This window comes from Enhydra lutris, unplaced genomic scaffold, assembly GCF_002288905.1.
Source record: "Enhydra lutris kenyoni isolate GAN:26980312 unplaced genomic scaffold, ASM228890v2 scaffoldscaffold21, whole genome shotgun sequence".
In the NCBI taxonomy this organism is placed as follows: domain Eukaryota; kingdom Metazoa; phylum Chordata; class Mammalia; order Carnivora; family Mustelidae; genus Enhydra; species Enhydra lutris.
The window spans coordinates 65,718,554-65,746,304 of record NW_019154105.1 but is presented as its reverse complement, the minus strand read 5'-3'; the positions used below and the strand labels follow the sequence as shown (position 1 = coordinate 65,746,304).

At 57.9% G+C, this 27,751-nt stretch overlaps 1 protein-coding gene across 1 annotated transcript in view; it reads right to left on the bottom strand.

The window, feature by feature from the left end:
* The window catches only part of LOC111149138 (sortilin related VPS10 domain containing receptor 2), a 461,286-nt gene extending 436,765 nt beyond the window's left edge, over positions 1-24,521 (bottom strand). Inside the window, 3 exon segments of the mRNA XM_022506082.1 lie at positions 24,037-24,393; positions 24,395-24,448; positions 24,450-24,521. Coding sequence (XP_022361790.1) covers positions 24,037-24,393; positions 24,395-24,448; positions 24,450-24,521 — 483 coding nt within the window.
* Between the last annotated feature and the right edge of the window lie 3,230 nt (positions 24,522-27,751).

Genomic DNA, 27,751 nt, shown 5'->3' with positions numbered 1-27,751 from the left:
TAGGACTAAATCCCCTTCCTTCCCTCCTCCCTCTGACACTCTGATCAGTGGGGACACATGGGGGCCAAGCAAAGCCAGGCCTGGGGTCAAGAGGACCCTGTTCGAATCCAGATTCTGCCCCCTGGGCTTTGCAACCTCAGCCACATGGGCTCCCCATGCCTCTCCCATAAGCAGGGGAGCACTGCCCGTCTCCCAGGTTTGGAGCAGAAATGGTCCCGCGTGCACCACGTGCACTACAGCACACATGCCACCAGCAGTGACCTTACAGTCCCGACCTTCCCTGCACGATGGAGCCCCTGCTGAAGACCCAGAGGATGCCCTGGGGTCCCAGGCCCTCCAAGGCCATGATTCCTCACTATTGTGGTTTTAAAACACAGTCCCCATCATCCCACTAGATGGTCGAGGTTCCCTCCCCTGGAGTCTGGGGAGGCTGCCGACTGGTTGTTGGCACAAACGACGCAGCATGACTTCCAAGGCTGCATCCTGAAAGGGCACCACGCCCCTGCAGGAACCCGCACGCTGGAGCCCAGGCCCGCCTCGTGAGCACTCCCCAAGCACCAAGGCCACCATATGCCCAGAGGGGCTGGAGCAGGCCCAGGGCCAAGGAACGCTGGAGAAGGCTGAGAGCCCACCAGCTCCTGCCCCCCACTGGCTGCCCCACCCCACAGTTCCTGGACCGCAGTGGGGGCCAGTGCGCCCCATCTCTGCCCCCTCCCAGGACTAGACCCAGCACATGCAAAGTCCTGCCCCGACAACTCGCATGCTGGCCAGGCCGTGCTGGTTCAAACCACCAAGAGAGGAGAAGCAGAGAGGGGTTCAAGCTCACAACGCCACCAACACCTGGCCACGCCCTGTGGGGGCCCAATACTGCGGTTAGTACTCCTTCCAATTGGACGGACAGCAGCTGGGGCCCATCCTGAGCCAAGAGCAGCACCAGGTGTGGAGAACACCAGGATGAGGAGGTAGGCCTTGGTCCCACCAGCCAGAGCTCCCTAGTCTGACAGGCTAGCCTTGGACCCCATGTTTGGGGAAAGCCCAACCATGAGGGAAATGCGTACATAGCAAAGCACCAGGGCGAGCAGTGGGTATGAGCAACTCTGTCTGAGGGAAGTCGGGAAAGGCTTCATAGAGGAGCCAATGCCCTATTAGGGTTTTAACGAACGAATAGGAGTCTGCCAACATAGTCTGTGTAATTGGATCATATTTCTTCTCTCTCCTTGCCTCCCTCTCTTTGAATCACTTTAAGGAACACAGACCCCAAATATCACTCCCCATAAGGTGGAGGGAAGACTGGTCTGTTCACCATCATTTAGAGGAAACCTCGAAGCAAACAGGTCAAATGTCTTGCCTGAGATAAAGATGTCACTGATGAAGCTCGGGGTCCTAGGGTATGCCCACCCGGCCCCCAGCAAGCAGGAGGGACAGAATCACAGCCTCAGGACCGTCCTGAAGGGGAAGAAGGGAAGCTTCCCTCCTCAGAGCCCACCCCACTCACCCGCGCCCACTCATCACAAATTATTAAAAGCAATTCCACACTCCTGTTTGGTGACTTAATGGTGCGTTTGCCTTCACGCTCAACAAGACTTGAGTTGGCAGGTGCAGAGGGGAGAATTCGACATCGTCAGACCTGCCTTCCCAGCCAGGTTCCCAGGGCCACCCCTGGGGCTGAGTGCTGCAAGGAGCGGGGCCTCCTGGCCAGAACCTGGCTTTGTAGGAGCTTCTAGCCTCCCAGCAGGTGGGCCTGGGCCTGCTCCCTGCGGGCCAAGCCTAGGGGCCACCATACCCCTCCCTGACCTGCCCCTGTGGCATATACACTCTCTTTGCATGTCTCTCTTCATTGGCTGGAATAATTCATAACAAGATCACACAGCAACTGAGTCCCTACTCTGCGCCTAGTAGGCCTGAGTCATCCCATTGAACAGATAAGAAAACTGAGGCCCAGGGAAGTTACCCGTCTCACATGCTGCTTAAGAACATGGACTCCAGAGCGGGATGACCGGGTTCCAATTCCAGGGGTGGCCGTTGAGCTGTGTGAGCCGGGGCAAGTTACTTGACCCCTCTGTGCTTTGGCTCTCCCATCTGCAAATGGGCGAGAGCTGTACCTGCCTCCAAGGATGCCATGAGGACAAAGAGAGTTCGTTCACGGAAAGTTCTAGCACCAGTCTGCAGCAACAAAGCACTGGATGAGTGCATGTCGGGGGTGGAGGAGGAGAGCCCCCTGCCCTGCCACCTACCTCGGGACCCTCCCATAGATCCAGGCACGTCCCCCCACCCCTCCACCTGCGGACACCCCACCTTCCGGCACCTTCCGGCACCCTCCAGCGGGATTCAAGGCTCCTTGCTCAAAGGCCCTTCTGGGAGGATCAGTGAAACTTTCGCTGTAGCCAGCCTTTCAAGTAGCCACCTGTGGTCAAAGAGTTTGTCCTGCCAGAAGTCACACCTCAAGCCTCACACAGGGAAGCCCAGCCCACCGGCCAGGCCACTACTGCCTCCCCGGGCAGGTACACAGCCATGGGGGCTGGAGCAGGGGTCCCTGTGTTCAAGCCTGCCTCTTCCCAACCGTAAAGTTCACTTGTCCCTGGAAACCGGGGAGCCCCTCAGCAGAAGCCTTGGGTCCCAGAGAACCAGTCCTCCCAGGACACCTGCGTGACCACTGCAGGCCCGGGCCTGGCCCCCTAGCAGTGACCCGGCGTTTCCCTGTAACGAGGATACTCGCTGCCTCAGGCGCTGACCAACAGAGGACCCTGAGAAACAAGTCACTCCTGAGTCACTGACTTCCCTGGCCAGCATGCTCAGAACACTCCACAACACCCAGGAAAACTGCAAAAACTCAGCAGGACATGTCATGAAAGCACTAATGAAGCCGAGATTCCTGGATTTCTCTTCTAATCTTTTAGTCCAGCTTTGGCAACGACACAGGCAGGAATAAGGTAACCGCAGCCGCTGTGAGATCACAGAAAACCACTCAGGGCCGGCCTCGTGTCCCCAAACAATGGCCTCTAACAAGCACAGGGCCACAACAGAACAGCTTCACCCACGCTCAACTGTGCAGTTCCAAGGCCGGTGGGAGGCTGGGTCGTGCGGGCCACACGCGCATGAGGTTCCCACTCCGTCCAGCCCCTGGGGGGGGCACACAGCTCCGCACCCGCAGCTCCCTGGCCTCCCCCAGACGAAGATGCCTACGTTCTAGCCATCGAGACCTTGCACGTGCTCCCCCACCACACACCATGCCAGAGCAGCCCATGGGCCAAGCGCGCCTCCTCCAAAAAGTCCGCCCCAGCCCAGCCCTTCCCAGGAGGAGACCCAAAGGGCCCCTGTGATGCCCGTGCCTGTCACTTCATCACACACGAGGCACACTGCAATTCTAGGATGCATGGTGGATCTTTCTGGAAAACATACCTATGGCTAGTCTGCTGGAGGTTCATGACCTTGGACCTGGTGACTCCCTTCCAGCAAACTGGTCCTAGAAAAGGGTTAGACACGTGGATAGGGTGACAACGAAGGGTGTTGGTTTGGTTCACGGGATCAATACCATCGCTTCTAATACCACAAGCATCCTTCCAGGGATGACAGCAGGAAAATGTCTCCGAACGATGACAGGGTTGCCTCTGGCTCTCGGAGGATTTCCGCTGACATAGAAAAAGGGTCCTGGGGTGACGTTAGGCACACGAAGAATTCTATACTTCCCAGCAGGGCTCTCTGGCTCACACAGAAGAAATGGGGGCGGGGAGGGAATGGCCCAAAGGACCCAGAGGACACTGCCCTCTGAGGTATGGGCTTATTAGGTAATTCTGGTTTCTTTTTTTTCCTCTTTCTTCATGCAAGGTCGAACGTGCGCATGGGTTACACGAGGCAGAACACATGGTCTTTTGTATCTGGTTTCTCTTGCTGAGCACCCTGGGCTTAAAGCTCACCCATGTCGTAGAGCGTGTCCACACTCCCTTCCTTCTTGTGACCCAACAGTGGGAACTCCACGGTGCAGACAAATGTCATTGTTTACTGATTCACTGGCTGGGCGGCGTTTGGGTTGTTTCCCTTGGGGAGATGAAGCACAACGCTGCTATGAACATCCGTGGGCAGGGTCCCTTCTCCGGGTGCTCATCTCCCAGCAGTGAGGTGGCTGGGTCACGTGCCACTGTCCTTCCTTCCATCCGCCACACATGCACAGCCCAATCCCTGCTCAGACGTGCAATGCTCCCTTCCCCCGCACCTCTGGAGACTCGCATCTCTCACCTCTCCTACAGCCCCCTTCTCTATCACCTGCATGTCATCACTTGTCTGATGGTCTCCCAAGCCCTGAGCACCATCTGATTTTATTTAGCTGCTTTTTTTAGGTTCAGTGTCCCTCTCTTCTGCTAAAATATCATCTCCACGAAGACAAGTATCTGTGTGGCATGGCTGTTACCAAATCACCACCACCTAGCACAGGGCTGGACCCCCAGAGGATCCTTAATACATCTGTACTTAATTTAATGTGACTCGGTCAATTCCCCAAGTCTCAGTGAAATGCCTCCTCTTCCAGAAAGCCCACCCTGATCCCGCTGTTCTGCTCCACCGGCCTTGCTTGGCACTTACCTATCCATCTGCTTGCTGGACTGGGGGGCTTCTGGAAGCCAGAGCTTATGTGTCTCTCTCTGCGTCCCACAGGCACACATGGGCCTGGTACAGAGAAGAGGCCCAGGGAGTTTTGCCTCTGACCAGCCCCAGTGACACTGCTTCACGTTCTCAGAGTCCACACACATACTCAGAGAATCAGGGGAGTCTCACCTGTCCTGAATGCAATTCGCACTCCTGCACACCCTGAGATGGAGGGCCCTGGGGGTACACAGGGGAGGTCACCATGTCTGGGAGAGGCCTCTCCCATGGAGGTACGGATCCCACTTCCGGAGAGCTCATTCAAGATGCGGACGCCAGGCCCACCCTGTTAACTCCGGCCCAGGACATCTGAGGGGAGTTCCAGCCTCAGTCTTTGTACCAAGCTCCCCCTGGAGAGTCGGAGACACACTGAAGTTTCGGAGTAACTCTTCAAGGACCTCAGTTCAGGGACTCAAGGGAAAAACAAAAAAGGTGCTTCACGTTCTGCCCAAGAGGGCCTGGGGACATCTGGTCGACCACAGGCCTGCTGCCAGTTCTGTAGCGTGACAGAGAAAGTCAGCACAGCACGATCAGACGTGTAACAGGGCACACCCCCTCGAGCTGACACACTTGTCCACATAAGTAATTATGATTTATTGAACAACATTCTGCTTATTAGAGCCTTCTCTCTCTCTCTTTCTCTCTCACTGACAAATCACTGGGGCATTACTCTGTTTTGAAAAATCATTCCTTAAAAAAAAAAACAAACTGTATGGGTGCTGCTTAATTAATCATTTACTTTCTAGAGCAACTTGGAAACATAAAAGAAATTAAATGTGCAGTGTGCTAAAACGGTTTGTCGGAAATTTCACGCCAACCCACCCCCGAAATCACTTCCCACTGCACAGTATCCAAACGTGAACTTGAGAAGGAGCCGGAAAACAGGGGAGCGTGCAGGCACCCAGGAGGCCACTCTCTGGGCGCAGAAACACGTGTCTGCACAAGGACGCTCCAGATTGGGCAGAGGGGGCTTCCACCAGCCCCTCTCCCCCTGAGGACAGCAGCCTACCCCTTTGCTGGAAATGATCCCTCTGGTCTCTTCCTGGGAAGGCTGGGCTTGAGAAGGGTGTTTTGGAGGACACATCTTTGCTCTACAATGGTGTGCAGCCAGCTTGTTCAAAGTCTCAATGGCTGGAACGAGGATGCAGAGTAGATATTTCCAGAAAATCAACTGGAAGGGACACAAGAGTTTCAGCCTGCCTGGGACATGCCCCCCGTGAGCACCAGGAGGCCCTGGGGTGATGTTTTACAGATACGAACGGGGGGTGGGGCAGACACATCAGTATCAGAAAAGAGTCGTGACATTTCTATCAGGATTAATATTCACGACATTAAAGGCCTGCCTTCTCGACCTTTCTCTTTGAGTCCCCTCTGGCTTCAGAGATTTGGAAACACACACAGGGGATAGCATCAGCCTTAAGTTAAACACAGAAAAGGCATCCAATCATTTTTCGATGCCCCGATCTCATATTTCCATCCCAGGCACTCAGCAGACACAGAGAAAAGAATATGCATTGTGTTGAACAAGGGGACAGCATTTGAAAAGTCTTCCGATCTCTTGAGAGAGGAATTATTTCAGCGGGCTAAAGCCGATATCTATAATTAATATCCATGAAAAATTGAACCCAAAGAGAAGAAAAAAAAAAAAAAAAGAACTTTTTCAGGCTAAAAATCCTCCTGTGATTTCTAGTAATTAACAGTTTGGCCTCCGCCTGAAACTAATTTCCTTTCTGGCTACCGAGGCCATTCTTTGAGGGATGGAAGAGAAGAAAGCTATTAGAATCCATTTACGGAGCACGGCGAGGAGGTGAGGACGGACGGAGAGGGAGGCAAGCAGACCAAGCGCCGTCAGGAGCACGGGCTCTCCTTGCACGGATTTCCTTTGCGTTTCCTCTGACTTTCTGCTTCAGCCAAGTCCACCGGCTCACAAACCTCCAAAGATGGCCATCTGCTTCTGGAGGGGTCCTCCTGACTCCCGGTGGTCCAGGGGCTGGCCCGAGCCCGCCACTCACGCACGTGCGTATGGGGAAGTCAGGCCCTGGAGAGGTGCCCTGGTCTGCTGGCCATCCCTTAGCTAGCAGGGGATCCTGTTCACCCCGACCCCAGCTTAGCAGTCCCTCCGCAAACCCCTCAACCATCAGCATCTGAAAAACATTGAAAACCCACCCAGCCCCCCTCCCGTGAGCCCTGCCTAGGTCCTCTGGCTCCTGTAGGCAGGAACGACCCACCCAAAGAACCTTCCTCATGGCTTCTTTCCCTGCGCCCAACTTAACTGCTGGGTATTTTTCCTTCTCATTCGTTTATGCGCTGTTGTCACAGACACCCACGCACAATTAAAGAAGAAGTCACTTGCGAGCAGAAGCCAAGGGCCACGGACAATTCTGGCGTGGGCGCGCAGACCGCAGCCGTCCACACCACCCTGGGGAGCCACCTTCCATTTGCACCTGCTCAAGAAGTATTTGCTGATTTGCTGTCATTTAAAGTTGGCCAAATTTTGCCTCCAAATTGATTTAAAACCTTTGTCTTCAGGAAAAGCGTACAGACTCAGCCTCGTGGGATACCCACGTAGTTCTACAGACAGAAGGATGGGTGAAGAGGCTCAGCGTCAGGCAAACTGCTTAAATGTGCTTTAAAAATAGCTCTCCTCTCATTTATCTGCAACTCGAGTGTGGACGCTTCTGTTCGCCATCCATCCCACAAAGGGTCACTGAGACCCACTCTATCTGAGGGCCACGGCCTGAGCAAGGCTGCAGGGTCCTTGAGGTCCCGAGGCAGGGCACAGTGTCCTGGGAAGGTGATGGAGGGCAGACTATCATGTTCTCCAGTGCTGGCCATGGTGGGGCCAAAGCAGGGGAGGCCCGTGGTTAGGAGGCCAGGCTAGGTAAAGATGGCCCATTTGCAAAACCCAGAGACAGATGGGGAAGGGGGACCCCAGAACAGTTGGTCAGAGCACCGTGTGAGGGCCGGGGGCGCCGGTGGGAGAGGAAGGCAGCGGCAGCTGATACCAGCCCCAAAAGGTGCCCTTGAACCCAGAAGGGACCTTGCATGGGACTAGGCAGGTGGTTTTGAGAATCTGGAGATGGGAGGTTACCCTGGATGTTCAGGATGGGCCCTATGGGATCACGGGTCCTTACAAGAAGAAGGCAGAGGGAGATGTGACTCAGAAGGCCATGCAATGGAAAGCAGAGCTCAGCGGGGGGAGGAAAGGCAGCCCTGGGCCAAGGACAGTCAGAGTCATGGAGGTGTGACCACACAGCAGAGGCTGGGGAGGGGCAAGGAAGGGACCACCTGCCAAGGAACGCGAGCACCTCCTGAAAATGACAAACACGAGGGATCAGATCATCTCTTGGAGCCTCCAGAAGGAACCTGACCTGCTGACTCCTTGACCGTAGCCCAGTGACGCTGACCTTGGCCTTCCGAACCCCAGAACCCCAAGAGAATATATCTGTGTTCTCAGCCACCAAGGGTGTGGGAGTTTGTTCCAGCAGCCCCAAAAGCATACACAGAGAGACGTGGCCTTGAGCAGAGGGCCCAGCCGTAGATGCTGGCCCCCTGCCTCCCACCCACCGCTGGCCACCAGATGGACCTGTCCAGGGCTGGGCAGCCTCCGCTGTGTGGTGCTGCTCCACATTCACAAAGATCGTCCCCCCCACCCACCTTCCAGCGTTTGCCATCAAAGGGAGGCAAAACTGCCCCCTCCACACACAACCTGGCCCTACCCCCACTCTCTGAGTTGAACAGACTCACAGCCCAGAAACCCAACCAGCAAAGACAGGCATCCCCACATCCATCAGACGACCTGCCCTGCCTGGGGCGGCATCTTCTCACTGCAACCCCGGCGCACTGCTGACTTCAGCCACTCTCAGCAGAGACCAGACATCCTGGAATGTGCTGTCTCAGCAAGGGGTGAGCCTCCCGTCACTGGAGGGATCCCAAGCCCCTGGAAATGCTGAGACCCTGTGAGTCTGTCCTGGATCTCCTCTCAGCAGCCATCCTGCACATAGTAGGTACCCACGTGAGTGAGTGAGTGAGTGAATGAACGAATGGGCGGGTGAGTGAATCCACATGACAGCCTCCCCAGCCGACAGCTGTCCTCTTGGCAGAGGCGCCGCACGCAGGGCTGGCTTCCTTCTCGGAAGAGCCGAGGAGACATCTGTGACTCACCTTCTCCCGCGGCTCCTGTCAGACACCAACAAAGACTTGCAGCCAAGTCCCTCACAGAGGGCATCCACTCCCCGAGGGAATGTCACAGCTCGGGGACAGGATGGTCTCGGGGCTGGGACACCCACGCTGTTAGGGGACCCCTCCCTGGGCTGCCTTCAGCCCCCGTCTCCACCCAATGGGGCCACCTTCCACCCTGCTCCGGCCCTCCTAGGGCCTGTGCCCGGGGCTCAAGGGCCACCCCCCCTGCACCTCACCCTGCCACCTGTGGCTGCAAAGCTCTGCCCACCAGCCTTGCCCTAGGGAACCCACAGGGCACAGCGGCCAAGAAGCAGCCCAGCCATCCCGGGGTCAGGCGCAGGGAGGTCCTCTTTCACTCGCGAGCTCTGTGGAGGCTGACACAGCCCCAAGCAGAGCCAAATGGCCCTGGACGACCTGGTTTGGGGCTTCCACAGACAGTAAACCACCAAAAGCAAGGTGATGGAGGCCATCTTGGCCTCGTCCATGCAAACAGAGGTAGAAATGACACTCTGGGAGGCGGGGGCTTTGGGAGAGGGGAAGGGACACCATGCGACAGTGCCAGATGCCCTCCCAAGGTGGGAGCATGACCCTCTGCCCACAAAGCCAGTGGAGACTGAGGGTGCAGCCCGGCTCCCTTCCAACTCCCCACGTGCCCCCTGTAGGGTGCCCCCCAGAAACGCTCCCGCTTAGCCTCAGTGTACGCAGCTCGAGGGTTGGGCACGGGGTCTGGGCTTGGCGCTCAGAGCATGTCATCCCACCCAGCAGGGATGATGGGTGCAGGTAAGGCATGTGAGCTCTGGAATCCTGCTGGGAACCACCGGGGGCCTAGCCTCAGCTTCTCAGAGACCCCCGACCCGAGTGGGCCATCGGAAGGAGGCAAACACACAGGGAAGCAGAGCCCAGATACAGAGACGGAGACAGAGGGCCTGGGGCCAACCACAGGGCCCCTGGAGCCAGCCATGCCTGAAGTCACTATCCTTGGGCTTCCTGTATCTGTGACCTGTGATTCTACTTTCCACTTAAGCGCCTTGGTTTCAGGTTTCTATGACTTGTCATCAAGAACCCTGCTTAACGCACTCCCTTCCTCGCACGGCACTGCAGGAGCTACGGGTAAGCACGGACATAGGAACAGGCGCCCCAAACTCACCTCCCCTTCAGCCTGGGCAGGAAGGTCTGACCAGTCGGCTGGAACACAGTCAGGTGAAACCCCATGGTGCTTACGGTGCAGCCCAGTTGGGGTAGGAAGAGAAGCCGGGAGGGCCAAGGGAGGGGAGGCAAAGACCCGAAAGTTGTCACCCCCCAGCATCCCCTGCACTCTGCCCCCTTCTTTGCCCTCTGCCTCCAAGTGGAGGTACGGGGAGACAGGCCCTCCAGGCAGGGGAGCCCTGGAGACTCCGGCCATGGAAGGGGACTTCCCCACGCAGAAGCCTGGGAACATTCTTGACGGAATTATGCAGAAACAGACACCCTTCATTATCTCCTTGCACCGCTCAGAAAAAAAACGCCATGCCATTCCGCTTTCTTCCAGGTGGAACGGGAATAAAAGGGATTAAGGATTAGCCAACAGCGTCTCAGGCATTCACCCACACCCCTCTGCCACTGCTTCCTCCTTGATTGCCTGGCGGGCGGGACACATAGGCCCTCGGCAGAATTTCAAGAGGATGCCCATAGACACACACCTTTAAGAAGGCGCCAGAACAGGGCGCCTGGGTGGCTCAGTGGGTTAAAGCCTCTGCCTTCGGCTCAGGTCATGATCTCAGGGTCCTGCATTGGGCTCTCTGCTCAGCGGGGAGCCTGTCCCCGCCCCCCGCCCCCGCCTGACTCTCTGCCTACCTGTGATCTCTGTCAAATGAATAAATATAATCTAAAAAAAAAAAAAAAGAAGAAGAAGAAGAAGGCACCAGAACAAAAAGTCAGAAAGTGGCAGGCCAGGCAGCCACTCCTGGCTCTGCCCAAGGATCCTTCCTTCTAGGCTCTTCCGTGAGTCTGTGCCCCGCTATTCCCACCACCTAGATGCCCTCCCTCCCTCCTCTTCATTTCCCAAGCACCAACTCTGGGAAACGTTCCAAAATTTCTCCAGGTGGGGAGGCTCAGGGGTCAGTTTTTCCCCGACAGGAGAACAGGGACCCAGAATGTACTGACTGAAGGAAGAACTACAGACACAAGAAATTTCTCACACAGGTGAGTCCGCCCCCTGGACTCAGCCCTGCCATAAACCTTCTCGGTGTCCACCGAGCAGCAGGAGCTCCTGGAAGAGTTCTGTGGGCACCTGTCCCGTGGGCTAGCGGACCACCCCCCACCCCGCATCCCCCAAACACCTTTCTCATGGTAGGTCCAGGAATGACCTATGCAGTCAGCAGGCGGCAGGTCCCTGGGCCCCATTCCTGGGCACTGGGCTTGGTGACCAGTGTTTACATGAATTGTCTCAACTTGGGCCCAAGATATTATGACGAGGTGGGCACCGTGTACCCCCATCATGGGGGTGGGGGGGGGCTTGCCTGGGAGAGGACAGGCAGCATGAGCAGCCCAGCCACCATCCCCCACACTCCTTCCAGGTCCAGAGCAGGACAGAGCCCCACACAGCATTGCTGCAACCCCGACAGACTTCAGGGAAATGCCACCCCCTCCGTCAGGACACCCTCCCTGACCACTGACTCACACAGGCCCTTGCTTTCCCCACTCCAGTTAGAGACCCCACACACACCTGTGTGCTCCTTCATGGCAGCCTCCCACCCACTCCTGCCCTGTGTCTCCAGTTCGTCATCCGTCCCCTCGCAGGGCAGGGATGGCGCCTCATTTGGCCATGTCGGTCCTTCCACCCGCAGCAGGTGGGGCCCGGAACTCTCCATGCTCGCGGTCCGATGAGCAAATCAACCGTTCAAACCCACTCTCTCCAAGGCCCTGTGAGGGAAGTGCGAATTCAGGCCAAGCCAAGCCCCGTGGGTGTCAACAAAACTGTGGGTCATTGACAAGTGGGGGGGGGGTCACCCTGGCATTCTGCCTTCCTCCCATCACACTGAGAACAAGATCTGCCGATGTCGGCCTCAGGGGGAGCTTCGGATTCCAGCAAACCCCAGACTGGAAATGGCCCCAAACTCGTGGATTGGCGCCCACACACCAGCCAGGGGTGGGGCTCAGCCGCCACTCTTGGGGGCCGCTGAGCCTGGGGCTTAAGCACCTCCAGCTGGCCTCACTGCTGACCCCACTCTCACTCTCTGGCAGGCTCCCTTCCGGCAGGTGGGGGCCTCTGGCCCAACACCACTGCACCCCAGAGAACCCCCTCCCCCTGCCCAGGATGGGCCAGCCAACCCCAGAGGTATGCAGGAAGACATGAGGAATCTCGGAGAAGGAGGGCAGTGAGGCCCAGGGTGAGGGACCACATTCCTGAAGGACGGGGCAGTGTGGCAGGGGTGAGGATGGCCAGCCTGAGCAGCAGGGATGAGGAGGGGCACCCTGGGCAGGAGCCAGTGGCCCAGCACCCAGACCAGCCCTTTACATAGGCCTTCAGTCCACAAGGTCACGGACGATCTCATTACTGTCCTTAAGGATGAGAAAGACAAAACTGCGTGAGGTTAGCAGCTGGCCAGGGCCACTCATAGCCAGAAGGCAGCAGAGCAGAGGGGACAGCCCCGTGGAGGGCCATGGGTGTGAAGAGGGCCTGAGTGTGGTCAGGGACAGGTAGGAGCTGGTGGGTGTGCGGGAGCCCGTGGAGCAGGTGAGGGTCATGCAGTGTTGGGGGAAAGATGTGGAGGCAGACGGGGCCATCCTCCACGCTGCCCATTCCCAGCCAGGACAGGTGGGCTCACACGGCCGGTCAGCCTCTCAGAGCCCTCTCAGTGCTCCCAAGACCCCAGACCTGGGTATGGTTGCAAGCTCCTCTATGGGACTACAGAGAGGCCACCAATGAGCCGAGTGACAAGGGGATTCATCCCTACAAAAATTCTGGGGACCCTGAAGGAGACACAGCAGAGGTCAAGCCCAGCCCCACGGTCTTGCTGGCCCCAGACGGAGTTGCAGGCTCTCGTCCTTAAAGCCGCCATCCCGAGCGCTGCTCTGGGGCCACGGGTAACTCAGGGACTAACACAGGAGGTCTCGTGAGCCATAGGCACGAACAGGTGGGGGTCCTGCCCTGGCTCCGGGGTTGCGGAGGCAGCTGAGCCCAGAGACCAGCGGGCAGTCTCTGATGGCCGGCTCAGAAGGGCGTCCATTGCTGACCTACCGAGAACGAAGCCCGGCCCGCAGGGAGGGGGCCCAGGAAATGTGTCCCCAGGAGAGAGAGGAGGAGCGCAGGGCAGAAGACGGGCCCTGCCTCCAGCCTGGTGTTGCCAAGGCCCTGCCCGGACGACCATTCCCTGAGCTTCTCAGTGGACAACATGCACTGAGGCCATTTGGAAGTGCTCTGGAAGGCAGGACTCCCTGTTCCCTGGAGAACTGAGGGCGATTTTGTTCCTTCCCCAACATGACACATGGTTGGCCCCCCTCTCCTCCATACCCCCAAGGGGTGAGGCGGCCACAGGCTGAGCGGACAGATGGGGACAAGGCCACCTCGGAGTCCAGGGTTCGTCCTTCTTGCTTTTTCTGTGTCAGAGGGGGCGCTGCTGACTGTCCAGGGCTGGCCTGGTGGAGGGGGGGCAGACAGGAAGCAGAGGGATCTTAGGGAAGGCGGCCCCAACGCTCCCTCCAGCCCCGAGGGCCGCAGGTTTTGGATTTCCCTGTGCCGGCCCAGGCCTCTGCTCGCCTGGGACAGAATGGAAAGAAACTCTGACTTGCTCTTAAGAAGAGAGCATTCCAGGCAATCATTCACGTCAAGAAACTTGTGAAAAGCCAGCCATCAACGAGAAATTCTCTGTACAAGCGGATTCTCGGAGCCCCCGTGTTTCATGAGTGTTTTATGAATACCGCTGGGCCTAGTGCAGCCGTCGTTGAGCCAACCGTTCCGGGAAACGTACCCACATCGGACCCCCTGGCTCGGACGGGCACCCCCGCCATCTGCTCAGTGGGTTCCAGCTTCGCCCTCTGGCCCCAGCTTCTGCACACACCAGCAATCTCCTCCTGTGCCCCAGGGCAGGCGCAGGTCCCAACAGTCACTGTGGGGACCAGGACACAGGACACCAGCTGGTGTGTGCTCCCCTGAGCTCTGTGTGCAGCATGTCGGTGGGGGGAGGGGGGGCACAGTAAGGGGGTGCTGCCAGCACCCCAGCCTCCAAAGACAACACCTTGAAGGGGACACAACATAGGAGAGTGACATGGAACAAGGCCCCTCCTCCAGGGAGCCGGCCCAAGGGACCGTTCAGTGCGGGGCTGCTGGCAGCCAGATGGACAGGCCGCAGGTACCAGAGAAGGATACTCAGGCCACCAGGAGCTGGTGCTCCCACTGCTCCAGAGTCAGTGCTCCTGCCATTCCAAAGCTGGTGCTCCCACCACTCCAGCGTTGATGCTCCCGCCGCTCCAGAGCCGGTGCTCCCGCCACTCCAGAGCCACATCCTGGGCCAGCTTTGCTGGAGGCAGCACCCTAGCCCACCCAGTCTTGGTCCAGAAGCTGAGCGTAGCCATCTCCCGGACATTTTGTCTTACATCCATGAAATGAGGCTGGAACCGGGGGTGCTATTTAAAGCCCCTAATTCCAGAGCAGGTGCCTTCTCACCAGAGTGCCCTGGCTCCTGACCAAAAGGCAAAGGCAGGAGACCTGGTGGCACCAGGGCCTGACCACACAGCCACTGCCATGAGTCAGAAGCTTCTGGACAGCTCTCCTCTCGGCCTCGTCTCGGAGAGGAAAGAGACCTCTCCATGTCTCCGGGAAGCCAACATGACCTGTCTGCTCGGGGGTGAGGAGTAGTTAGTGCTTCAAAGAGTAGGCAGCTGAACAGGGGGCCTCAGCCCTGTCACTCCCCAAAGGGGAGTGGGCTGGGCCTCTGGGCTCTGGTACCCTATAGGACTGACAGTCACTCCTCTTCTACTCAAAGGCTTACTGAGCATCTACTAGGTGCCAAGCACTGGAGGAGAGCAGAGAACAAGCAGACAAAAGCCCAGAGGCTCTGGGGCCTGGGAGGCCAAGAAGGGGCTGGAGCCTGGCAGACATAGTACACAGGGAGCAGGGAAGAGGAATCATTCCCACAGGTTCTGTCTCTCCCTTCTCTTTCCACGGGCCATGGCCCACCTCGCGTCACTGTTACTCCTACACACATACGAGCCTCTGCCTTCTGCTGGCTCCTTTACTATGTTGGTAAAGAAATTCAATTCAGTATTTCACTAACTACATTGCCACAGAACTGATTTCCTTTGAATGCTGTAGATTTTCTTTTATGCTCATTATTAAAACAACATCCTGACAAAGTTCCATGGGCTCCTCCAGACTCGGAGTAGGGCCGTCCATGGCACAGAGAGAGCTAAGAACCCCCCGAACCAGGTTGCCGGAGCCAGGAAGCCCCTCAGTGGGCATCGGGGGGCAGCCCACAGCGCCTGACAGCGAGCGAGGCACACAGCAGCCCCCTCAAAGCACAGAGGCAGAGCTGCTGCAGGATTCAACCCCCAGAAGCCCATCCTACAGCCCAAGGATAAATCAGAAAATGAACTTGGATGGGGTTAAGCAGGATTGATAGGAATAAATTGAGAAAAACATGAGATTTTTTATTGAGTGCTTTATTTTTACGGAGGGAAAATTGAATTATTTTACAGGCCAATGAGGCAGTCAATAGGGAAAAGCTCCTAAATGCAGGGAGGAAGCAGAACAAGCTTGAACTTGAAATGCACACCACCAGCCTTCAGGACCGCATCGCCCCGGCCAGCTTCCTCCTCCCCCTCCTTGGCCGGGCAGCGGACCAGCCAGCCTCCTTCTGACTTTGCAACACAGACAGAGCTGGTTTTCCCGGGCTCTGAGCAACAGCCCCTCCCTTGGGTCACGCTGGCAGAATCCAGGATTATTGGAAGAACGCAGAAACAAAAGCCGCTCCCACGCACAGTCTCGCCGCCGGGCCCTCTCTAGACACGGGACCGCCTCTAACACGGTCAACAGTTCTCTTCCAGAAATGCAGGTGGTGGGCTTCTTGGGGGATTGCAGTCATGCAACTAACGGGCAGGCCGGCAAAACTCAAGGCAGACACAAGAGCAATTTCTGCTCCAGTTAAGTCCTTGGGCTCGACCACAAAACCAACCCGGGATTCCCACATGACTCAGCAGGCCCGTTTCTGGGTACGCACCCAGGAGAAGTGGACGCGAGGACTCGATCAGGTATCTGTACGCCCAGGATCACAGCGGCGTGATTCACAACAGCTGGAAGGTAGGAACAGCCCCCCAGTGCCTCCGGATGGACAGACAGACAGACGGACAGATGAAGATGTGGTCCATCCAGACAACAGACTATTATTCAGCCTTAAGAAAGGATGGACATTCTGACACCTGCTACCGCCTAGATGAACCTGGAGGATATTATGCTCCCAAAATAAGCCAGTCACAAAAAGACAACGTATGTATGTATGTTTCCACTTACGTGAGGTCCGCCAGATGAATCAAGTTCGTAGAGACAGAAAGCAGAACAGCGGGCAGGCACCAGGGGCTGGGGGCAGGGAACACGGGGGGCTAGTGTTTCATGGGGACAGAGTTTCCATTTGAGAAAAACGAGTGAGCTCTGGAGGCGGAGGGCGCTGGTGGCTTAAAGTCCCTGAACCAGACACCTACCAGTGGTAATAACAGTAATTTTTATGATACTTCCATTTAGAATTACAAAATAATAATCAAGAAAAAAGAAAATATATCTCTTGCACTAAAACTAAAAAACAACACTCAGGCTTAAGAGGAAAAGAAGTTAGATGTCAACTCAGACCCTTACCCCTTACTAGCTGTGTGGCTTCGGGCAAGCCCCCCTCAGCCCTGTGTGGCCGTGAACCTGACTTCTCTTGTCTGGAAAGTGGGTATGATAATCAGGTCAACTTTGCAGGGCTAGCGGAGGGAAGGCAGGTGAGGCGCCCGGCATAGCAATGAGCCCATCAGTGGGGCCCGGGATTATTAACTTCATTATTACTCATCAGGAGCCCTATGTAAATGACAAGCAATTGTTTTTAAACTTTGATTCGAACCGAATTTATCTCCGAGCATCGGGAAATGGTGCCGTGCGAGGGATGTGTGCCCTGTTGAAGTCAAAACGAGCTCTGCGCTGCAAGGAAATTACCTGCTTTTGCAAAAAAAATTACCGAGGAAGGAGAACAGTGTTATTTTAAGATCTTCAAGGTGGTCTGAGAAGAAACTAATTAAAAGATTGTAACATTCTGTGCAAACACAGTCACTGACTGCTACAGAAATGCAGAATGGAAAGGAACTTTTCTATCTCCAAAGAGCATCCGAGGTTTCCTTTTTCCTTCAGTCCTCCTGCGAGAGCCCACACGTTCGAGGAGCCCTATTAATTTTTGAAGACGACAAATGGAACGGAGTCGGGATGAAAAGGATGAGCATGAGACACATTGTGTGACGGGTCCCCGAGCCACAGGACTCAAGTTAAAAAGATGTCGCTGCTGCCCTCGGTGGGTGTGTGCCCACCACCCGCTCCCCGGGAGGCTGAAAACAAGCCTCAGTTTCCCACAGAAGCCGGAGCAGGTCAGGGCGCGCATGCACCTGCTGGGTACCAGAGAGCACAGGGCCTCCACCGTCCACCACCCGCAGACCTGCTGACCTGGGGCCCGGAGGGTCGTGGCTCTAGGAAGACTTGGGGTGCAAGTGAGATCATACTTAGGGGGATCCCCATCCTGGGCACATTTCACATTTATATGGTATTTCCTCTATGTGCAGAAGCCCAGCTCCGGCCCAGTGCGAGGCTTTCACGGGATTGCTGCAGCAAAATAGCAGGCTATGAACAGATCAGGTGCTTGCCTTCGAGCCTCTAAACGCTGCAGATAGAGGCCTGGGGGTCCCCGGTTTCCCTTCTCCCGGGGCTTCCAAACCTGGGGACAGTGACCGGGAACAGCAGCAGTGGCCTGGCATCTCGGCTCGTCGGCACCCCTGCTCCACGAAGCACTCACATACACTGGGCTTTAGGAGGGGTTAGGATGAAACAGGCCATTTGTAAGATTCTATAAATAACTCTGTCTTTGGAGGCAAAAGGATAGATACCTCAAACACAAGGCAAGGCCAAGTTCCCCCTCAGGGTCTCTCTCAACTGAGAAAAGCGCAGGGGCTCGACCTCCTCCCAGAGTATTTTCCAACCGCCCCAACCCCGTACCCCTGCCCCGGGGCCTGAGCCTGCCTCTGACAGATAATAATAAAATCAGAATTAAACACAAAGGCAACCCTCCAGAAGGCCCTTGCATTGGGCCACGCTCCGCTCTGAAGGGGCCGGCAGAAGGATGGAGTTAATTTATGACCTCTTTAAAACACTCTCAGGAACTCTCATGCAACTACAGATTAAATAGCCACTTTATTAAAGTAAAAGTAGATTTGTGCAACGTGTTCAGGAACTTTATTAATGGGGCCGTCTCTCTGCCTTCAAGCCCGGCTTCTTGACTGACGGATGTCCTTTCCCTGTCCTAGTGCTTGGGGCTTTGCAGGCCCCCCGTGCCTCACCTTGGGCCTTCACGCTCTGCCTCCCAATCTGCTCAACTGGTCACTATCAACGTGCCACACAGCCACAGCTCAGCCTCCTGTGGGCCAGACGTCTCCCTCCAGTTCAGTCCCCAACCCCGGACTGCCGGGAGGCCCACACGGCGGTGGGCTGGAATTCCAAAATAACACACGGAGCATTCAGCGGGCTTGAACGTGAGACCCTGTGCCCTGGAGCTACCCAGCTCACCTCTAAGAAACCGCGGTATCAGACATAGGCCACAAGTCAGCTCTGTCACTAGATTTGGACCTGTTCATTCGAAAACCTACAAGTGCTTGAGGAGAAGGCCTTTATGGTGTTGTGTGCTGGAGGCCGGCCAGTAACCGTGAAGCCAGCAGGGCCCTGGGAAAGGGAGAGGCCTGCAGAGCGAGGGGCTGCCACTGCCCGTCCATCCTCACCTGGAAAGCTCTCTCACAACCCCTTCCCTCCCTCCGCCCCTCCAGGGTCCGGCCCAGGTCTCAGTCTCCCAGCAGCCTCGCCTCTGAGCCTCTGTCCAAAAGCCTCCCCTCCAGCCCCCGTTGCTACACACCAGCACCCTCCCACGCCGGTGCTCGCGGAAGCTCAGATGGGACCCAATGTAGTTTCCTGCATGCTCGCTGTAGGCCAGGCCCATGTCAGAGCACAAGGACCACCTCCTTCAGGTGCCAAGCAGGCCCAAAGCGAGGCTTCCCAGCCAGGCTCCAAGATGGCAAGACCCAGCTGAGTCAGTTTGCCCAAGATCTCCGAGCCAGGAAGGATGAGGCCGGGGAACCCCAGGCCAGCAGGCGCTGAGGCTCACCACCACCGTCTCTGTGACAAATCCCACCAGCTCCCTGTGATACACAGGAAAGCACATGGTCACCTGAGAGGTCCCCCTCCATGGTGTGGAGGGGACCCTGAGGCAGGAACTGGGATCACTCCACAGCTTCGACCTCCCCGGGCACCATCCCCAGTAGCCTGCTGGTTTGCTCAGGGGTCCAGCGCCTTGCCCAGAGCCCGGCAACGATGGCAGGGAGCCTAAGCCCTATTTCTGCTTGATCCCCCTGAGGTCGGAGGTCCACAGGAAGAATAAAGCACATATAAAGGAATCAACTCTTTGGGGACATCGAAAGGGGATTTTCAAGTCATTTCTTGCACAACCTAACTATTCCAATTAGCCCACAATCATTTTGGCCTTTCTAAATAAAAGCTTTTAACCTTCAAACCAAATAAAACAAAACAAAGCCACCACTTCATCCCGCCCCCATGGGCTCTCCAGCCTCACGTTAGGTTCCCTGAGGAGCTGACTTCAACCTGTTTTTCCCAAACTTCTTCCCTCTGATCCATCTCTATGCATAATGCATCCACGGTCTTTACACAACAGGTAGACACCTTTAAATTTCCATATCTCAGAGCTTGTCCATGCTGTTCCTCCCCATTGAGTGATCCTCTCGATCTCCCATACACCTCCCCTAGTTATTCCTTAGGCCCACTCTGATACCACCTCCTCCAGGCAGCCTCCCCTGATTTCCCCACCAGGGAAGATGGCACTTGCCCCTCGTACCCTACCGTTGGTGTCCCTCCCTTCTCTCCTGCCGGACCACCCTGAGATCCACCACATTACCACTCCATAAACAGAAGGGTAAGAGAGACCCCTTCCCCGCCGCTGTGGGCTGTTCCACAAACGTCATACGTGGAAGTTAAGCCCCTCTGACTGGGACTGTACTTCGGAGGGTCTTTTAAAAGGTTCAAATTAAGTGAACATGAGGCCAGTCAGGTGGGCCTGATCCAATCTGACCGGGGTCTTCAGAAGAAGAGGAGATCGAGACACAGACACACACAGAGGATGACCACGTGAGGGAACCAACCTCAGACTTCCAGCCTCCAGACCAGGAGGAAACATGCTTCTGTCATTGAAGCCACCCGGTCTGGGCTGCCTGAGTGTGCCCAAGCACACTAATGGACCTGCCCTCCCGGAACATGACATCTGGCAAGTTGTCATGACCCAATTCACACCCTCCATCTGGAGCTCTGGCTCCCTGGATCTAAAAGAGACACAAATAACCGGATCCTAGAGACCCCAGAGTAGAGAATGTGGATCACCAGCTCAGAATTACCTCTGTACACAGCTCCCATGTCCCATGGACATCCCAAGCACTGTGGGCACAGCACAGTGCAAATGTGCAAAATGGGGGAGGGGGCGAGGATGGGGACGGTGGGGGACAGGGAGAGGTGCTCATCTACTGACAGTGGGGACAACACTGAACCAACCAGGTCGAGTTGCAGCAAGCTCACGTTCAAGTGCCGCGAAGGCACCAAAGCTAGTTCAAGTGCCACACCCTGCCATAGCTTAACAGTACATAGAAGCGGCAGCTCTAGAGAAGCGAAACCTGGAGCCTCGGGGCAAAGCCCCTCCTGGATCCCTCAAAGGCAACGCCCAGTGGTCCCGGTGAAACGTTCATTTAGCTCATTTAACCGTTCGTTTCTACAGCTCCATAGACGGAAACACAGTGTTTGAACTTCCAGGCAAGCCGGCTTCCCTATCTCCATGGGAGCAGGAAGACATCAGGCCGTGGGAAGGAAAAGGCACACAGGTTCCCAGTGCTCAGTGACAAGGGCTTGTCTCTTGCAATCCTATGACTCCTCGCAGACGCTCGAAAACACTATCTCAGAAAGTCTATCCCTCTCAGCAAACGTTTTTTTTTTTTTTTAATTTTTGAAAACACCTGCTGGGCTAAAGCAAACACTTCCTCTGCTGCTGGGGGCCACATCTGCAAAGAACAGTTTCCGGGGTCTCTCTACCCAGACACACGGAGCGAAATAAAATTTGTGAAAGGCTCCGCTCTGCAAATCGGCCTCAAGTTTGTTTCTTCCCTGTTGTAGCCAATCGTGCCTTCAAGTGCCGGTAAAAATCGTGCATTCAAGTGCAGAATGCCTCGGCTAATATCTCAGGCCCCGTGGCTGCCCGCTGAGAACAGAGGGAGCAAAGCACATTTCTAAGACCTTCTTCAGGTGCCCAGAAAACAACGCCACCTGTGCACTGAACAAGTAACAATTAGAAACATGTAAGCACTTGGTTCGGCTTTCCCTTTCCATATGAGCCTTCCCCTTTCCATATGAGCCTTCCCCAGGCAAGATGAAATTCTTAAGGTACCACCTGATCCCCGGGCCAGAAGGTGACCTGCTTTTCCAGAGAGAATGCAGTTGGCCTCAACATCCCATTCCAGAGGATGGGTGAGCGGGAGAAGGGAAGCAGAAGTGAGAAGGTGCTGGAGCCAAATGCCTGGGTTGACATTTCCATGTAGCTTGCCTTCTCTTTGCTGCTCCAACAACACTCCCTGATGGGAATAAGGTACTTCTGGCTTCTGCCTCCTAAGTGTGTGCTAAGTGCCAGGATGGGCCTGGCTTTTTACATGCTATCCCTGCCCTCCCCTTTGCGGGGGGCCAGAGGAGAGATCCAGCCTTTAACACACCTCTCCTGTTCTGGACCTCTTGTCCCTCCCCCACCAAAGAGAAGGCAGATCCCCTCCCCTCCCAAGCCCCCTTCTCTAGCAGCCAGGATACAAGCCGCCTAGTTACAAAGCAGTCCCGCACCTGAGCCTGAGTCCCCAGGGAGCAAAGTCAGGGAAGCTCCTCTGATGCTCCCCACCCCCACCCCAGAACTCCAGCCCCACGGGCCCAACCCCTCCTCACTCCCTCCCAAGGAAGGTGCGCAGCGCTCTGGCTCTGTACTCATGCTGGGGTGGGTGCTGGGAGCCGGTGAGTCCCGAAGGTGCCGGTCCCACCCCTGACCACCTCCCTCTCCCTTTTGCCACCCCCACCTCCCCGCCCGACCCAGGAAGGGAAAATGACCAAGGAAGTGGGTCAGCAGCTGATTCATCCCCCTCAGCCAGTGGGGTGGGGGGCTTAGTTGAGACAGTGGGGCTCTAGGGGATGACCTTAAATGCTCATGTGTTCCCGGAAATGTTGGATTCCTCGTTACCTTTAGGTCCCTAAGTCAGAGCTTACAGCACAGAGGATGGGGACGGGGGGGGTTGTCCACCAGGATGGGGAGTGATCAAGAGCTGGGGTCCCCCCTGGCTCTCACCATACAGACAGGGACCATCTCCTAGGGCTCTTCAAGGGAGGGGGAAGCCTGCTACCTTCCGACAGGCACCATTCCCCCAACCCCCACTCCACCTGGCTCCCTGAGCGCCCCCTGCTGGCCTCCTGGGCATCAACTCAACAGCCCCCCCGCCACTCCACCCAACGCTTCTAGTCTGACTGGAGGTGGCAGATATGACCCGGTGGAGGACGGGCAGGGCCCTGGGCTCTGGACCAATCAGGTGCAGCCAGTGCTGCCCCCTGGATGCGCTGCCCCAGGATTCGGCTGGAGAAGCCATAGGGTGGTCCAACATGTTCAACCCCCACCCCTCCCTTCGCTGGCAGAATCCGCCCCGCCCCCACCCGCATCAGCCCAGCAGGGCCAGACAGAGAAAGGTAAAAGCGCCTGGAGCCCATGTTACACCCCTTTCTTGGGTAAGGAAGCTCACAGATGCCCATCCCTCCACTCCCAAAGCATGCAGGGGTGCTGGCCCCATGCTGCCTCCTCGGAACTTTGTCCAAGAAAAGAACTGCGGGGGTGGGGGGTCAGCCTCTGGGGAGACCTAAGTCAACACCGATGGCAGGGAGTAAGCGGAGAGTCCCGTCTCTACTCCCCACACAACAGCCCCCCCCCCCCATAACAGCTGCCACCTCCCTGCTCTCTTCCCAAACTGGGGATAACCCACCAGGGCAGCTGGGAGACGACCCATGCCTGACCATTGGTCATCTGTCCTGGGGGTAAAAGGAGGCTGAGGCAGCTCCCCAGGGAAGAATATGAGGGCCAACCTCCAAGAACCACCAAAAAAAAAAAAAAAAAAAAAAAAGGAACGGACCGGTATCCAGAGGGATAGGAACCACAGCGCAGCGCTGGAGGAAGGAGGCACCCAGGACCCTAATAGATGTGGCCAGGGTGGGGGAGCTCAACTTCCAGAGTACGGGGGAAGGTGGAGGGAGGGCGGGGAGTTTGCGGCCACCGGTCGCGAGCGCTGCGTGGCGCCCAACTCCGTGGGCACGCAGTCCCTGAGCTTCCAGGTGCAGCCCCGGGTCGCACTGGGGGAATCCGGACAGGGGGTCCCAGAATCCCACGCCGAGCGGACCGCGGAATTCCTGGAGCTCGTGGAGCGAGCTCCAGGGTAGACCACTAGCCGGGTCCCGGGCAGACCTAGGTGGAGAGGTTCCCGCAGCCAAAATCCCAGAACACAACGCTGAGCGGACCGGGTGGAGTCTGAGAGCGGTCCGGGCGCAACACCGAGTTGGGGCGGTCCTAAAGGACCGGGAGGGACCCTAGGTGACCTAGGGACCAGGGTTCCGAAGCCTCGGGAGACACCCCCACCCCATAACCTGGGATCGGGAGGCCACTGGGGGCGCCTCCGAAGTGGCTCGGGGTCCCAGAACCCTGTGAGGTAGGGTCTTCACATATCTGGGGACCTCTCCCCCAAGAAACCCGTGGCTAGAGTCCAGTAGGGGCGCCGCCGAGGTGACTCGCGTCCCCAAGTCGCCGAGAACGCCCGGGGTGACCGCGGGGCGGTCCGGAAGTGGGGCCTCGAGGGGTCCGGGGCAGGGGCCGCGGGGGGCGCGCGGAGGTCACTTACGCTGCTGTTCTCGCCCGTCCAGTGCACCATCGCCTGGTTGTGCGTTGCGTCCCCCTTGAGCACGAACGACGTGCTGATGAGCGAGACCTGCGCCCGCGAAGCCGCTCCGGCCCCTGGAGCCGCCCGCGCCCAGCGCCCCTGGCCCGAGGCGGGGGCGCCGTCCTCGCCGGGACCTGGAGCGGGACCGATCCCCGGGGCGCCGGGCTCCGCGCCGCGCGCCTGGCGGTCCTCGCCGCCGCCAGGCAGCGCGCGCCCCGCGGGCGGGCTCGTCGGCACCCGGGTCAGCAGCGCGCGGGGACCCAGGCGCCCGGGCTCGGGGGAGCGCCCCGCCGCCCCGCAGGCGGCCAGCAGCAGCAGCCAGCAGCAGGAGCGGCCGCGAGCGCGGCGAGCGCGGCGAGCGCGGCGGCGGCGGCGGCCCCCGGGCTCGGGGCTCGAGCGGCGGGGCCGGGGCCCTTCGGGGCGCGCGGGGGCCCCCGGGGCGCCATGGTCGCCGAGGGGCGGCGGCGGGGCGGGCGCGGGCGACGGAGACCGCGGCCGGGCGAGCGGGAGGGCGCTGGGGAGCGCGAGCGAGAGCGCAGAGAAAGGAGCCGGCGAGGGGAGGGAGCGGGCGGGAGGAGGGGACTCGCCGCTCCGCCGCCGCCCGCGCAGCCGAGGGCGCACCGCCACCTGCCGGCCGGCCTCGCGCCCGCCGAGCGAGCGCCCACCCGCTCAGGGCCTGAACCCAGGTCCCGGGGAGTGCCAAGCCCCAGAGCCCTCTCCTCCTTTCCTCCCTTCTCCCTTCCTCCCCTGCTCCTGCCCTCCTCTCTGCCCTCTTCCCTTCCTCCCTCCCTTTCCTCCTGTACTCACTGAGCACTTACTAGGGCCAGGCACCGTTCCAGGCCCTGGGGGCACAGGGGTGAACCACTGCCAGGTGCCTGGTGCCAGGCCCTGGAGCTGACAGCCCGGGAGACCTGCACCCCAGCGAACACCTTTAGGGACGAGAGAACTCCAGAGAGCCCGAACTAGGACAGAGTGGAAGTGGGGAGGTGTTCTCTGGCAGGGGCCTCCGAAGAGTGAGCCGGCAGTGTAGACTGCACGTAAGGGCCTCTCTATGCATTGCAAAGGCCCTGAGGCTGCCCCTGGCCCAACCAGGCAGCCTCTGAACATGAGAGCAGGCACCTGGGTGCGGAAGCATTTAGAGGGGTGTGGGGACAAGGATCCATCCAGGGCACAGCCGGTCAGGCCACAGAGAGCCAGAGCCCATAAAGCCGCCACCGGAGGTCATGGGCTACTTTAGGCAGATTTCAATAGAACTTTGTTGTGCTCCACATTGGCCTTAGGGAAAATAGGAGGACGGGAGTGGGAACTTCACTGAGGCCAGGCCAGCTTCACATCCTGGGCCAGGCTGGGGGGCGGGGGTGGGAACAGGGGGCCAGCCTGTCTCCATCCTTCCCCCAGAGACCTCTGCATCTGGTAAAAATCAGGAGGCCCTGTGCCACACCTGCTTCCCAGCTGGGTATCTTCACTCCAGAGAGAAAGAACCACGAATGAGGCAGAGGAACAAAGCCTCAAACATTTGGGAAGGGTGGAGAGTGTGGGTTCCCTCCTGTCCCCAAGAGGAAAAGCGCCCAGTGTCCTGTGTGCTGGTGCTGGCTCACCACCCCGCACCCCAGGCTCAGCCGGAAGTCATATCCAATAACAGAGAGTGTCCCCAGGGCCATGGCTGTCTGTGCCCAGCCTCAGGAGGTGGGATGTGGTGGTGACCCCTGGAATGTGCCCTGGCCCTCCCCCTTCGTGGTGTCAATTCCCAACCTGTCAGACTTGAAATCTCCAGCTCAGGCCTGGGGTCGGGAAGGGATGCAGAAGCCATCAGCTCTGGGAACCCGTGTTCTGGCCCAGGGAGCAGAAAGGAGCAGAACCCAGTCAGTGCAGAGCTGAGGGAGGCAAGCCTGGGAGCTGGGTAACAGGAGCCCAGAAAGAAACTTCAAACAAGGCACAGGGCAGACCGTGCCTGGCCGGGAAAGCAGGACCAGCGGTCCGGAAAGGGCTGGGTCGTGTCCCAGCTTTGACCTGGTGCCCCATCAGGCCTTCCCCACACCCCGGTCCCCACCACCCCTCCCCAGCCACACAGGCTCAGAGCTCTCTCCCCACCTGTTCGCTTGTTTTAATAAAAGGGAGGCCCTAAGCGCTGTCCCCAAGATAAACTGTGACAAGTGACTGAGCACCTACTCTGTTCTGGACATTGTCCCTGGGGCCCGGGGCAGAGGGCGAGGGGGGTCCCCACTCCCGGGGCAAGAGGAGACGTTGCAGGTTATTGTAGGTAATTCTCACGACCAGGCTGTGGGGTGCATGTGATGGTCCCCTTTCCACAGTTGAGGAACCAGACTCCACCAGGCCGTGACTGCCCGAGGTCCCCAGGCCAGAGCGGGTCAGAAACCAGATTCCAGCCCGGGTTTTCTGGCCCCACGATGGCGTCCTTCCCACAGCCCCATGTGGTTACCTGTGGTCAGGGCACTGGGCTCACAGGCGTGCTGCCCCTCAGAGGCTCAGATGGAGCCTCTCCACCACGGGCACAACCAGCCACCGCCGCAGGCTCACACCGAGGCCCACTTTGTTTGTGACTTGGTGAAGGTCCACGACCGCGTGGAAGGAGAGTCCAGACCTGGAAGGTGGGTGGAGTGGCGGACGCCTCACCCGGCTTCTTCCAGAACAGTCGGCTGGCTGCTTCTGCCTGGATAAGGCTGCAGGGCTTGTCAAAGGGCAGGACTGATCCGGCCCTTCTCTGAATCCAAAGCTCAGAGACGTGGGGACTCCCTGAGGTCACTTGGCTGTCGAACATTGCCGGGCGCGGGGACACGGTGACAAGGAAACGGATAAGTTCCCCGAGGGGCAGGTGCAGAGCTCCCGTCCTTGTGCAGACAGGTCCCAAGGAAGGCTCATTTCAGACAGGACTGAGGACCCAGGAGAAAATCGGATGGTCACCACATGGAAAGGGAGGAGTCACAAAGGGGCCGGGTAACTTTGAGCCCAGAAGGAGAAGCAGCAGAAGAGGAGGAGAGTGGGAAATGCTGTCCCAGAGGGCATTGGAGCAGGAGAGCCACAGTCAAGTCCACGAGGGTGTGGGCGCTCAGAGGAGGCAGACAGGGGGCCTGATTTGTATTCACAGGCTGGCGCAAAGTCGCTGGATGGTTTTAAGTGGGGGAGTGAGACCAGCGACATTTCGGAGCCGTGTCTCCGGCTGCGGTGAGGACCAGTGCAGGGAGCCACTTAGGAGGCTCCTGTCCAGGTGGAGAGAGGCCTTAGGGGCTGGGCCCAGGCAGGCAGTGAGGGACTTGGGGAGGATAACGGAGGGAAGCCCACTCCAGCATCTGCTGGGCCTATGCTCACCTTCACTGGTGAGCGAGTCAGGAAAGCAGTGGACTTGGGTGCAGAAAGCAAAGAGAACAGGGGGCAGCCAGGCATGCTGCTGGAGAGAAGCGTGGGGAGACCACGGGGCAGCGTTAGGGTGCCCCCCCGGGGCAGCAGGGGGTGTGAATGCTGGCGGAGGCCCCGTGCTTGCAGACACTCGGGTCCGGCATCCGTGCTCTGGGTGTATGGGGTATCAAACACGCTCCGGGTTTGTAAAGCTGGGTTGCTCACGACAGGAACATCCTAAGACGGGGAAAGCAGCCCCAGCCACCTCCCTCACTGCCTCCTCCTTCCAGGTTCCATGGGGGGCACTGAGCTCCAGAACCCC